Source organism: Haemorhous mexicanus, chromosome 26 (assembly GCF_027477595.1).
Source record: "Haemorhous mexicanus isolate bHaeMex1 chromosome 26, bHaeMex1.pri, whole genome shotgun sequence".
NCBI lineage: Eukaryota > Metazoa > Chordata > Aves > Passeriformes > Fringillidae > Haemorhous > Haemorhous mexicanus.
The window spans coordinates 1280186-1294334 of NC_082366.1; the positions used below are offsets into that span (position 1 = coordinate 1280186).

The 14149-nt window shown below is 46.3% G+C and overlaps 3 protein-coding genes across 3 annotated transcripts; all 3 read left to right on the forward strand.

Annotated features, from left to right (window-relative positions):
* The first annotated feature begins 2778 nt into the window (after positions 1 to 2778).
* LOC132338499 (UDP-glucuronosyltransferase 1-6-like) lies at positions 2779 to 3866 on the forward strand. The gene is made up of 2 exons (XM_059868148.1): positions 2779 to 3695; positions 3846 to 3866. The coding sequence occupies exons 1-2, from the start codon at positions 2847 to 2849 to the stop codon at positions 3864 to 3866; spliced, it is 870 nt and encodes a 289-aa protein (XP_059724131.1). The 5' UTR covers positions 2779 to 2846.
* Positions 3867 to 6770: 2904 nt separating this feature from the next.
* Positions 6771 to 7673, forward strand: LOC132338501 (UDP-glucuronosyltransferase 1-6-like). The gene has a single exon (XM_059868149.1). The coding sequence runs from the start codon at positions 6771 to 6773 to the stop codon at positions 7671 to 7673; it is 903 nt and encodes a 300-aa protein (XP_059724132.1).
* A 3655-nt stretch (positions 7674 to 11328) lies between these two features.
* Positions 11329 to 12715, forward strand: LOC132338502 (UDP-glucuronosyltransferase 1-6-like). Its single transcript, XM_059868150.1, has 2 exons — positions 11329 to 12231; positions 12674 to 12715. Exons 1-2 carry the CDS (start codon positions 11383 to 11385, stop codon positions 12713 to 12715), a joined length of 891 nt encoding a protein of 296 aa, XP_059724133.1. The 5' UTR covers positions 11329 to 11382.
* Positions 12716 to 14149: the final 1434 nt, after the last annotated feature.

Genomic DNA, 14149 nt, shown 5'->3' on the forward strand with positions numbered 1-14149 from the left:
AAGGATTTTGGGATCTCCAACCATGGATTTATGACAGGGGCATGGGGATCACCTTTCATGGATTCATTGGAGTGGCTTGGGGATCTATTGTCAAGAATTTATGAGAGGGATTTGGGATCTCCTTTCATAAATTTTATTATAGCAGTTTTGGCATCTCTGACTGGATTTATTAGAGGGATTTGACATCTCCTGCAATGGGTTCATTAGAGGGGCTTGGGGATCTCTTTTCATGGATTTATAAGAGGTAGTTTGGGATCTCCAGTCACGGATTTATTCCAGCCTTGGCCGGCGTGTTATAGCTACCCTAATAATTCCCTCCTGAGGATTCCCTAATCATTCCTGAGCCTGGCATTGGCCAGCCTGCACCTGACAGAATCATCCACCTTGGAAAAGACCTCCAGGATCATCCGGTCCCAGCCCCACGCCAGCACTGCCACTGTCACCCCTAAACCACGTCCCCAAGTGCCACATCCAGGCTCCTCCTGGACACTTCCAGAGATGGCGACTCCACCACCTCCCGGGGCAAATTATTCCAATGCTTAACCATTCTTCCAGTCAGTTGGGTTTTTTTCCAAATACCCCCTCTGAACCTCCCCTGGCACAACTTGAGGCTATTTCCTCTCATCCTTTCCCTTGGGACACAGCAAGACAGCCCGATCCCACCCCTGCTCCACAAGGTCCCCCCTGAGCCTCCTTTTCTCCATAAACACCCCCAGTTCCCTCAGCTCAGGAGAGTTTTTAACCCCTTCCCTGGCTCTGTTACCCCTCCCTGGACAGGGTTGCCCCCAAATTTGTGCCTTTTCACTCAAATCCAGCCTTCCCACTGTCCCTTGGCTCAGCTGTGAGCAGGGAGTGCCTTTGATCTTGTACTGCCTTGAACTCAGCAAATTCCAGAATTCCTGGCTGGGATAACCTGGGATAACCAAGCCAACTGGTTATGACTTGAAGCAAACTCCAATAAGCTTAGTCTAATTGGAATTTATTTATTACAGCAAGCAAGGCATAAGCAAAATCAGCGCTGGGCGACAGGGGAGCCTCCGCTCGCCAAGGCCTGGCTCACCCACTGTTCGATACAGTCTGACTTTTATACTGTATCTCTTCTCGTTGGGGACTTGTCCAGAAAGTACTCTGCGCATGTGTCTTCTTGGTGCTAAGGGGTCATCCTCTGCTGGTAGTCGTCTGATGAAGGCTGCTAGTCTTCCTCGGTCGTCCTCTGGTCGACTTCGCTTATTTAGTGGTCATGCCTAAAATTCTAGAACTTATGGTTTATTGAGCAAGCGCTTATTAAACAAGAATATTTTAAGCAAGCATTTATTAGGCAAGAATATACTTGTGACTGTATGTGGTTTTGGTTACACGTGGTTTTGGTTACACGTGGTTTTAGGTCTAAGTATTTTATTCCCTCTATCTTTAGCCCTTTAGTGAACAGAACATGAACAAAACACACCAGGTTCCACCACAAACTGAGGGAGCCTCTGACAAGTTCACAAACACTGAGGTACTGATTAACTTCAGCTGTCCTGGGATTGCCTTTGCACCCACTCCTCTTGCTGAAGGTTTGGATGGAAAATCCATCCTGCAGCAGGAGGGAGGGGAGGGCAGGACATTTCCCTGCCAGCCTTCTCCTTATCCCAAATCAGCAAACAGCTGGGGTGCCATCACAAAATACTGAAATTAACTTTTCTTTGTGAGAAAATTCTGTTTTCTAAACTGGTCAGCATGCCAATGCCCATTTCAGAGTGTGCCTTATAAAAATCTGAACATATTTAGTACTTGTTACTATGATGTTTTTCCTTTGCAGTTTATTATAGAAGATTCACAGAGTGTTTTAGTCTCTTTTAACTCAAAGTTTCTCCCCCCTACTCTGATACTCAAAGAATTGGTTTTCTGGAAAACCATCCTGACATAAAACTGCTCTCTGCTGCCTTTCCAATAGAAATAATTAAAGACGTTGGAAAAACTGGAAAAATAAACACATAATGCTGGTATGAGAAAAACAGTATTCAGTTCATTGTGGTGCATTGACCGTGGCATGAAGGGAGAGACCTTGTGTGCCTGAGGGATGGAGGCTTCATGGCTCTCAATATCCTGGGGTGCATTATTTTTAACTTTGCCATCAGTGGCAATGCTGTGAGGCTGGGGAAATCAGGTCTGTGCTGAACCTGCTCCTTTGCTGAGTCAGGTCTGAAACCTGAGCCTCCAGAGGTTGCTAAAACTCATTTAGTGCTGGTCTGAATCCTGGTCGGGAGGAGTTTTCAGCCACCCAGGGGCCACCTCCCAGGCTGGGAAACAACTCTGTAAAGTGAGAGCTTGGGCTATACAGAGAGGCCAGCCCCTGTCAGCACCTCTTTGTGGTGCCCCTGGCACTGAGGAGATTCCTGCCAGCTCAGAAGAGCCTTGAGCCTTGTCCTGAGGGACTCCTGCTCCATCCCTGGAGGAATCACCTGAGGATCTGTGTCTCCAACTTGGACAGGCTCTTTTTCATTTGTTACTTTGGGCAGGGAGTTGCTCAGAGCAGTGTCGCCTTCCTGGCTCCTGGCCAAGGTGGAACACAAAGCACAGCAAAGATGAGACCAGAGGGATCCCAGTAGCACGGTGAGGAGCTCATGGAACCTTGAGGAACTCCAGGGACTCAGCACTGAAAAGGTCACCAAATCTTGGCTTTCCAAGTAAGGAGGGAAAAGGCAAAATAAATTACCCACAATCCAAAGCAGTGAATCATTAACAACAGGAACATCAAAGAGCAGAGGGCAATAAATTCACCCATCAGTTGCTTTCCAAAGTATCTTCAGCCTACAACCTGCAGGAAAAATCTCTTCCACGGCCCCTACACCGACCACAGCAACATGGCTTTGAGACTTTGCTCTGCCTGGATTTCCATCCTCCTCCTCCTGCCCAGCCTCTCGGATGGAGGGAAGCTCCTGGTGGTGCCCATGGTGGGAAGCCACTGGCTGAGCATGCAGGAAGTGGTGGAGAAGCTGAGCGAGAGAGGACACGAGGTGGTGGTGCTGGTTCCTGAGGTGAGCTGGCTGATGAAGACCACGCAGGCCTACAAGGTGGTCACGCACCCGGTGAGCCACACTGTGGAAGAGCTGGATAACGCCTTCCAGGAATTCATTGCCGTGCACCTGACGCCGAAACCTTTCCCCCTCAATGCCCTGGCGATGTACAGCATCACACTGAACACTACAGGCCTCTTATTTCAGCAGTGCAAGGACCTGTTCCGCAGCCAGGAGACCCTGAGGTTCCTCAACCAAAGCGGCTTTGATGCCATCCTGACAGATCCTATCCTCATGTGTGGGCCCATCCTGGCCCACCATCTCTCTCTTCCCTTTGTGTTCTTCATGAGGGGATTCCCTTGCAACCTTCACTTTGCAGCCCCACAGTGCCCAAGCCCTCTGTCCTACATCCCAAGGCTCTTCAGCTTCAACTCAGACCACATGACTTTTCTCCAGAGAGTGGAAAACGCCCTGATTTCCCTCCTGGAGCTTGATTACTGCAACGGCTTCTATGCAGAAGCACTTAAGCTTTCCTCAGAAGTTCTTCAGAGGGATGTGTCTCTGATGGACCTTGTGAATTCTGCTGCCATTTGGATCCTGAGGTTTGACTTTGTGTTTGAGTACGTCAGGCCAGTGATGCCCAACATGGTCTTTGTTGGGGGGATCAACTGTGCTAAGAAGAAACCACTGCCTAAGGTAATGTTCCTTCATCTACAGATTGTACATTTCTCAATGAAAAGTCATTATCTTGTTTCAGGAAGCTTTTAGGTATCCTTTGCTATTTTTCTTTTTTTAATTTCTGGTAATCATTTAATTTGTGGAGGCTTGATAAATTGTTTCCCATAGGCTGAAATCAAACAACCTTGATAGAGACTAACTTGAATTAATGAGGGTTTTGTAACAAACCAAAGAAAAAGGGATTTCACTGGCCAGATGGAAATTACTGTCCTCAGTGAATGTGTCTTAAGCACCAACCAGATCCAGTTTTGATTTCCTTTTAACAGCAGCTGACATCTATTTCTTTTATCTGATCAAAATCCCAAGAGTCATCTTTTGTTTTTATTCCAGGCTCAACAGCATCAGTTGATTAATTTAGTTCTATTACCTGACAAATGTCTTGGTTTGGATAAGACAGGTGCCTGCTAAAGAAGGCAGGAGCTTCCCCTGAAATGGAGAATGCAATCTCTCCCCACCCCTCTAAATTGCTATGAATTTTAAATTAAGGGGCTCTCAGGCAAAAAAAATACGGGAGCAGGAAATAACAGTTCTTTAATAGGGAAGGGGGGAAAAAACATAAAATGATAAAATAAAAACAATGCAGTACACTAAAATGACAGAGTCAGAACTTAACCTGACACCCTGTTGGTCAGGGTGCTGGCAGCAGTCCAATTGGAAAAGTGGCTGCAGTCCTCCTGAGGTGTCAGGTGTGGTTCTGTTGGAGCAGGGGGTCCTGTAGAAAAAGGGTGACTCTTCCTCTGCAGATCCGTGGAAGTAGAAGCAGCTGCTGTTCCTCTGGTGAATCCAGTGGAGAAGCTGTGCTGGTGTGTCAGAATCTCCTGATTATATCTGGATAGCAATGCTCGGCTCCTCCCTCTGGGCGGAGCATCTCACAATGGGATGTTACAGTTCTTATCAGCCATGCAGTGACATTCAATAGCCTCTTATCACGTGATGCCCCCTGCTGAGGGAGGAGTGATTGTGATCTCTCAGGGAGAGAGATAAGGGAAAATTGCCCACTTAACACCTAGACAACTGCCATACAGATGGTAATAGAATACATCTTGCCTTGCAATCCAGAACACAAATTATTTCCAAACTGTGGCTGTCTGTGTTAGGTTACTCCTGTTTATGAGGGTGAAATAGAAAAGTTGCCCTGAAATGGCAAGAAATTATCTTAGAGTCGTGGATTGGGTGAAAGACACTTGAATGCAGAACTCAGGTCAGTTCTCATCCCTTGACATTTGTATTTTCCAGAACTGTTCTGCAGGGTCTTAAAGGTAATCTAGAAATCTAAATATATTGTGATAGTCAACTTGCAATCTCTAAAATGGTAACACAGGCCATTTCTATCCAGGCACAGAGCAGGACACAAATCTCTTTCCCAGGAAATTGCTCCATCACTTTTGAATTGTGGTCACGCGATATCTCTGCACAATGTCTTTGAGCTGTAGGGTGGGATTTCTCTTTCCTCTTTCAGATTTCTTTGATGCTGTTTGACGGGCTGATGGAGAGTCCTCAAAACGTGAGAAACAAGGCAAAGAATAATATTATTACCTAGAATATTAGCATAAAATTATATTGAAGGTATTCTATCACCTTAGTGCTCTGGAGAGTTGGTGACAGTTTGAGAATTAGGAGGTAAATTCTTGCTGCTTCCACAATATTAGTCTTTACTTTTATATCCGGAAGGTCTCAGAGCTGCAAAGAGTCCATTGCTTTGCTACAAGGTTAGAGACATCCTGCCCTCATTTTATCCCTGCAAGCTCCTCACTTCACACTCCTGTCAGGTGAAAATTAAAAGTTCCACACCTGGAAAAAAGATGTACTGGCCTTTTTCAGCCAACTGCTGTTGCCACAGAAAAACCATTTGTGTCCAGAATAGAAAACACACAAGCAGCAACATCCAAGTTAATTTGGTCAGCTCTTGTCACAGCCGCTGCAATGAAGTCTTTGCATCCAGATTTCCTGCACTTAATGACAATTATTTGTAAATCCCTTCAGTGTCCTGCTTTCAGTCTGTGCTGTCTCCCACCTCTCCTGCACAGGGCCTCTCCAGAAATTGGTTTTCCATGTCTAAGGATGGTTCCTCCATGTCCAGAGTGACAGAGTGGAGCTACACAGGACACTCCCTGCACTCTTTGAGTGTCATGAGACAAATGCCTTTGCCTCAGGCTGTAAGGATTTGTTTCTCCCAAGTGAGGATGCTGGGAGTGCCAGCACCATTTATAAAAAGAACGGGAAAATGTTGTGCTGATGGCAGCTTCTCATCACAAGGACTCCTTGCTTAGCACCCTCCAAAAGGCTTTGCTCTGGCATTGCTTTCACTTGCACAAAGACAAAACCTTCCTGCAGTGGCATTAGTGGGAGGTGTCACACCTTCTCCTTGATTTTGTCTTGCTCAAAACCCATGGAAGGGGTTTTCAAGACACCAACCAAAGACCAAAACTCCTTCTTTGTGTCCCTGTGGTGGCCTCCTTTCCCATTCTTTGCCGTGACCCATCCATTAGTTCAATTTTTGCTGTAGTTCCAGGAGGATAAAAGCTAAATGGGATTGTTCTCCTCAGATTTGGGATTGCCTGGTACATCCTGGTGGCCATGACATCTTTGTAAGAGGTGCAGGTTTGGCTGCTTCCAGGGGGTGGGAATTCAACCTCAGCCTCGTGTCCTCAGGAATGGAGTTGCATCCATTCTGCTGGATGTATTTTTATTATTTTTCTCTGTGTATTTACCAGGTCAAAGGTTTTAACCATGATTATTTTTACAACATGACATCCCCGCTCTTGGTGTCACAGACTTAGTGCTGACAGTGTCGTAGTACTGACAGAGTTTGAAGATTAAACACTAATAAAAACTACAAAAGTGTCTGTTAGGACACAGCTTCCCTTCCTTTCCACAAACACAGGCAAAATCAATGGCTAATCACACCCGTATTGGGAAGTTAAATATTAATTTCTGCAGCCAATAAATTCCTTGCTTACACAGCACAGACCATTGTATAAAGGAGTGCATGGATCCCTCTGGAGCAGAACCCTCTGGTTCACTCCCATCAAAATGGCTCTTTTTTACCAAGGTACCTGGATACTTCTCCTCCTGACGCTGTCTTTAGCCCTGACTGAAGGTGGAAAGATCCTGGTGGTACCTCAGGATGGAAGTCACTGGCTCAGCATGCACCCGGTAGGGGAGAAACTGCAGCAAAAGGGACACGAGGTTGTTGTGCTTGTACCCTCCACCAGTCTGTATATGAAGTCAGAGAAGCCTCAGAATTACACAGTCCAAGCCTATCCAATCCCTTACACCGAGGAATACTTGGGTGAAATGCTCAAGGCCTTCGTTAGTGCCCATTTTATTGAACAGTCTGTTTGGAATGTTGTTCTGACCTTGTATCAAAGCACAATAGAAATCTCCTCGGTCTTCTTCACCAACTGTAAGAGCCTCCTGCAGAACGAGGAGCTGATGCAGGATCTGAAAGAGAGCAAATTCCACATGCTTTTCACAGACCCCATCCTGATGTGTGGGCCCCTGGTGGCTGAGTATCCTTCCCTTCCTTCCGTCTACTTCCTGCGGGGCTTTCCCTGTGGAATGGATTCTGCTGCTGCCCTGTGCCCAAGCCCTCCTTCCTATGTCCCCAGGTTATTCTTGGATAATTCAGACAGCATGACGTTTTCCCAGCGGGTGAAGAACATGCTGGTCGATCTGCTGGAGCTCTTCTACTGTAAGCCCATCTATGATAACTTTGAAGAGCTTGCATATGAGGTTTTGAAAAAGAAAGGGACAGTGACAGAACTGCTGAGGCATGGAACCTTCTGGCTGATGAGATATGGTTTTGTCTTTGAGTTCCCAAGACCAGTGATGCCAAACATGGCTTTTATTGGAGGCATTATCTGTGTTCAGAAGGAAAAACTGTCTCAGGTACAAAACTTTCTTTTGGTTTTCTATGGAAAAGGCAAAGTATAAATGTATCACAGAATGGCAGAATGGTTTGTGTTGAAAGGGACCTTAAAGATTCTCTCGTTCCATCCCCCTGCCATCCTGGGCAAGGGATGTCACTCCCATCCTTACATCAAACCCTGACTGACAACAGCTTGGTCTTCAAAGATTGAAATCCTGCAGGATGCAGAAATGTTACTTCCTGTAAAATAAAAATGAAGCCACCGGGGCTAGCTTCTTCACCAGATAGCTGGTCCCTTGTAGGGTAAGTGCCCCAGGCAAGCAGTCTCAAGGCCAGATACCTCAGCCCTCTGGAGGCTGGGGTGCCCTAGGCCGGACTGCGGCACAGCCGTGACCCCTAGCAAGCTTAGTGATTGTCAGCTCTTAGTGAAAATCAGCTCTTTTATGATTTCAGCTCTTAGCTTGCTCGTAGGGGCTCTGGCTGACCGTGGCTTCTGGAAGGCAGAGGAAAGAGAGAGGAGAAGGCGGCCAAGCGTTCCACGATGGTTTATTCTGAGGGTCTCGCGAAGGGTCTTGAAGCTGCTCTTCTGAAGAAATGGGCCAAGACAGCCTCTTTTATAGGGTTAGGGAGGATTGAAAACTGACCAATTGTAAGGGTTAGGAAAACTAGCCTATGGGGTCACAGAGAGATAAGCAGGCCTGGAGGACCAGAGTGAGGACTCCTGGTTCAATTCCAATGACTCAGCAAATACCTATCTCTAAACATCCCTCCACGGAGCTGTAGCCGGCCCTGCGCCTGCTACAACTTCCTAATAGCCAGCAGTCAGATTCTATCACATCCTGCCAAACCTAAAGCCTTATCAGACTTAATTAGGACAATCTAAGTGACATGTAGATTTTATGCAGATGAGGGTCTCTTTTGCTGAACTGAAGAACTTTGCTATCCTCCTCTCCCAGCTGTCTCGTGCACTGTCCATTTATCCCCTCTCCTTTCATCCACAGTGAAGGTTATAGGACTGAAGACTTTGCTGATTTTCTATCACAGCCATCCACTGGATTGATTCCTTTCCATCTGCCTTTATTGTCAAGGTGTCAATATCCAAGCTCCATAAGCAATCCTCCTCCAGTTCCATCCTCTCCTTCTCTTCTAGATTATTAAGTTAGGCTTTATGCTGTCCTGGGTATGGATATCTCCTGTAAATTTCCATTTGGACTGTTGTGGACCAACCTTCCTGTGTTCATTTGTCAGCCTTGCCTGAGGCTATGGCCTGTCTTCTGTGCATCTCCTTGCTCTGAGCTGTTTGAAAATTCCCATTAAGTTAATCCATGCTGTAAACTACCAAGATGGGATCAGTGTGGGTGATGGAGCTGCTGCTCCTTTTGGAGGGCAGGGTCTCAGCAAAGTCCAGTCATGCGGCCTCCACGGGGTGTCTGGTTATCCCTTGCAGGATTCAATGGGTCCGGATAGTGCAGTTCTGCTCAGCACAGCCTGTCTCAGCTCCCAGACAGCTCCCAGCTGCAGACAACCTTAGCAAGCTTAAGTGATATCAGCTCTCAGTGATTATCAGCTCATTTTGTGATTGCAGTTCTTTGCTTGCTAGGTGTCTTAGGCAGATGCAGGGAGAGAGATGCGAAGTGCTGTGTCTGTTCCACAGGGATATCTTTATTGAATCTTCTGCAAAGGTTCTCAAGGACAGCTCCTCTGCCAAGTTGGGTAAAAGTAGCCCTTTATATAGGGTACAAGGGTTTTAGGAAGTGTCTAATTGTAAGGGTCAAAGGAAAGTGACCTATCGTCTTACAGAGAGATAAGCAAGGGTCTGGAGGCTGGAGAGGAGCTTCTAAGGTCCAGTCATCATGACTCGGCATTTCCTGTCTTAGGCTGCTGAACACCTTGGCAGCATTGTAGGCCCTGGGCCTGCTACAGCCCAAGATTTCCCACCAGGCTTAGAAAGGAACCTGCAGAAACAGCATGGGGAAAAAAATCCAGCAAGATTTCAAAGCCCCAGAATGCCTGGAGAAGGAAATTGTTTCCCGTATTTACCTGCTTATAGGCTTGTCCTGGTTTAGGGCAAATTTGGGAGAGAATCCCCAAAGGCGGGCCCCTCCTGAAAGCAAACCCACACGGCCCAACACAGTTGCTTTCCAAAGCATCTTCCCCCCCACCAGTTCGGGAAGAATTCCTCGGAGAGAAGTGGAAAGAACCTGTTTATTTTACAGGCACAGCACCCCCAGCACACAAAATGAACAATACCGGGTGACACCACTCTTTCACTGCTCTGAAAAAGATGACCAATTCAGAAAGTCTCTCCTGGGGTGGTCGCTCTGTTATCAGTCCCTCCAGCGCTGGGGTAGCTGCTGCAGGCCACAAGGTGCAAACTCTCGGTGTTTCCCAGCTCCCAGTCTGGAGCAGGTTCGAGTAGGTACAAAAAGGAAAGGAAAAACAGTCCAGGAATAAATTTGGACTGTTTAGCTAAACTAACTAATGAGCAGAAGCAAAAAAAGCAAGAGCAAAGCAGGAGCAAAGCAGAAGCAAGAGCAAAGCGAAAAGCAGGGCAAAAAGCCAAAGCAGAACTATGTACTGTCCCGTCTCTGTGTCCCACCAGCCGTGGGGGAGCAGCTGATAAGTAGCCAAAACAAAACTTTCACTCTTCAGAGCCAGTCTTGAAGGCACAGAACATAACATCCAGCATAAACAGCACACATGAATGGGGATACAAGCATCATAACGTCATCCCAGGATAAGGCTTTAACCAGAGGTTGTCACCAACATTGAAACTCAGCAATTTATAACCAAGAAGGACCTGGACACAGGGCTGGGGTCATGAACTGACCCAACACTGGTCCTGAACTGACCCCTCACTGGCCAGGAACAATTCATGACTGTGCACTAGAGCGGTGTTGTTGGAGTTTGTTATCTGGGGTACAAAGGTGAAATGTTCTTTTGCAACTTCATTTCATACCTGATAGGATAAGAGGTCAGTTGAAATTTATATGGAGAGATGGGGATAGATCTTCTGCTGGCTGCTTCTCTTGCCAAAAATGGAAGTGTGCATTAAGCAAAATTATTTTTTCTCAGGGATGCCAGATGATTTTGGCTATTGAAAAAAAAAAAAAAAAGCAAAACCCAAACCCCAGGTAGCGTTACACAGGTTTCTCATACTAGTCCTTACTGTAAGTTACGGTTTTCTGTACTACTTGCATCAGATTCTTTAGGGTAGAAAGTGCTTTTAAAAATGCTAAATTACCTCAGTCTGTGACACTTCTTTCAGCCTTCAATGGCAATGATGGAAAAGAGTCCTTTCAGTGCTCTCTTGATAGGCAAAGGCCTCCCATGTGGGCTCAGCAATGTTTCTGCCCACACACTCTCTGCATGCATTTTTTTTAAAGGATTTTCCCTGCATTTTGCCACCAGACCTATGGCGTGGTGGGCTGGTGGCAAGAAGTGCCACAAAGCCGAGGTCCTCCTGTAGGAAAAAGGTGGCATTGAGCCAAAAACCTAATCTTGGCATGTGTGAAGGTGACACACGTTTCTTGACTCACACAAAGGCACCTTTGGAGTCCTAACCTGCCCTGAATCCTCCCTAATCATTTATCGCTTTCTGTGACCTTGGTGGAAAGGTCTGATGACATAAAATGGGAGGAGAGTCAAAAGGGCTGAGGTGGGGTATGGCTATAAAAGCTAGCAGAGCAATCCTTCAGTTGCTTTCCAAAGCATCTTCAGCCTACAACCTGCAGGAAAAATCTCTTCCACGGCCCCTACTCCAGCCACAGCAACATGGCTTTGAGACTTTGCTCTGCCTGGATTTCAATCCTCCTCCTCCTGCCCAGCCTCTCGGATGGAGGGAAGCTCCTGGTGGTGCCCATGGTGGGAAGCCACTGGCTGAGCATGCAGGAAGTGGTGGAGAAGCTGAGCGAGAGAGGACACGAGGTGGTGGTGCTGGTTCCTGAGGTGAGCTGGCAGATGAAGACCACGCAGGCCTACAAGGTGGTCACGCACCCGGTGAGCCAGCCCCTGGAAGAGCTGGATAATGCCTTCCAGGAATACGTCGCCGTGCACCTGACACCAAAGCCTTACCCCTTCAATGTCCTGGCGATGTACAACACCTCGGTGCATGTTTTCAGCACCTTCTTTGGGCAATGCAAGGACCTGTTCCACAGCCAGGAGACCCTGAGGTTCCTCAACCAAAGCGGCTTTGATGCCATCCTGACAGATCCTATCCTCATGTGTGGGCCCATCCTGGCCCACCATCTCTCTCTTCCCTTTGTGTTCTTCATGAGGGGATTTGGTTGCAACCTTCACTTTGCAGCCCCACAGTGCCCAAGCCCTCTGTCCTACATCCCAAGACTCTTCAGCTTCAACTCAGACCACATGACTTTTTTCCAAAGAGTGGAAAACGCCCTGATTTCCCTCCTGGAGCTTGATTACTGCAACATTTACTATGCAGAAGCACTTAAGCTTTCCTCAGAAGTTCTTCAGAGGGATGTGTCTCTGATGGACCTTGTGAATTCTGCTGCCATTTGGCTCCTGAGGTTTGACTTTGTGTTTGAGTACGTCAGGCCAGTGATGCCCAACATGGTCTTTGTTGGGGGGATCAACTGTGCTAAGAAGAAACCACTGCCTAAGGTAATGTTCCTTCATCTACAGATTGTACATTTCTCAATGAAAAGTCATTATCTTGTTTCAGGAAGTTTATCGGTATTGATTTTCTTTTTTTATTTCTAGTAATCATTTAATTTGTTCAGGTTTGAGTAATTTTTTCAGATAGGCTGAAATCAAACAGCCTTGATAGAGACTAACTTGAATTAATGAGGGTTTTATAACAAACCAAGGAAAAAGGGATTTCATTGGCCAGATGGAAATTACTGTCCTCAGTGAATGTGTCTTAAGCACCAAGCAGATCCAGTTTTGATTTCCTTTTAACAGCATCTGACATCTATTTCTTTTATCTGATCAAAAACCCAAGAGTCATCTTTTGTTTTCAACTCCAGGCTCAAGGGCACCAGTTGATTCTCTTTAGTAGTATTCTCATGACAAATTATTTCCAAACTGTGGCTGTCTGTGTTAGGTTACTCCTGTTTATGAGGGTGAAATAGAAATGTTGCCTTGAAATGGCAAGAAATAATCTTAGAGTCGTGGATTGGGTGAAAGACACTTGAATGCAGAACTCAGATCAGTTCTCATCCCTTGACATTTGCTTTTACCAGAGTTGTTCTGCAGGGTCTTAAAGGTAATCTAGAAATCTAAATCTATTGTGATAGTCAACTTGCAATCTCTAAAATGGTAACACTGGCCATTTCTATCCAGGCACAGAGCAGGACACAAATCTCTTTCCCAGGAAATTGCTCCATCACTTTTGAATTGTGGTCACGCGATATCTCTGCACAATGTCTTTGAGCTGAAGGGGTGGGATTTCTCTTTCCTCTTTCAGATTTCTTTGATGCTGTTTGACAGGCTGATGGAGAGTCCTCAAAACGTGAGAAACAAGGCAAAGAATAATATTATTACCTAGTATATTAGCATAAAATTATATTGAAGGCATTCTATCACCTTAGTGCTCTGGAGAGTTGGTGCCAGTTTGAGATTTAAGAGGTAAATTCTTGCTGGTTCCACAATATAAGTCTTTACTTTTATATCCTGATGGTCTCAGAGCTGCAAAGAGTCCATTAGTTTCCTTACAAGGATAGAGACCTCCTGCCCTCATTTTATCCCTGCAAGCTCCTCTCTTCACACTCCTGTCTGGTGAACAATCCCATGTTCCACACCTGGAAAAATCTTGTGTAATTATCCTTTCTTCAGTCTCTTTGTAGCTATATTTTCTACAGACTGCAGGGGAATTTCTGCTCTTTCACTTTGAATAGTGCCCAGCAGGCGAGTGTAAACAAGAGTAAAGTGAGTCACAGGGGGTAATGGAATCTGCCTGTTCACACACACCAGCAAAGGCCTGGATTGGTCATTACTGCTCAGAAACATAATCCTGTGGGAAGAATAACGAGTTCCCCAAAGCCTATTGAACCCCCATTGCTCAACAGGTATGGAAAGAAAAAGGATTACTGGGAGAGGGAGAGAAAAGAGGAGATTCAAATTGCAGATTCTTCCTCAGACAAGGAGTTCACAGGCCTTTTTCTTACACCAATTCCATAGTTTTCCACAGGCAGGGCAATGGGCCAAGGTGGTCTCATTCCAGGTAAGAGCTCCTCTCTGCTGCATCTGATGTGGTCCCATGGAGGAGCTGCTCTGAGCTGAAGGAGCTCAGGCTTGTGCAGAACTGGCCCTACTTACCTTATCCAGCTGGGAATCCAATCCTAAATTGTGTAAGGATCATCACAGAGCTTGTGGGAGAACATGAGACCACAGCGTTGGGCCTGGGGGAACACAAACTGCATTTACACCTCGATTAAGCTGTCTCAGGCTGATTTCCTCTTGGCCTGCACTTTGTATGGGGATGTGTCTCAGCAGCAATTACACCTTCATTAACAGGCAGAGAAATCCCAAGTTTCCAGCTCCTCAAGTGTCTGAAGGTTCACCACAAGGTTTGCAGGAA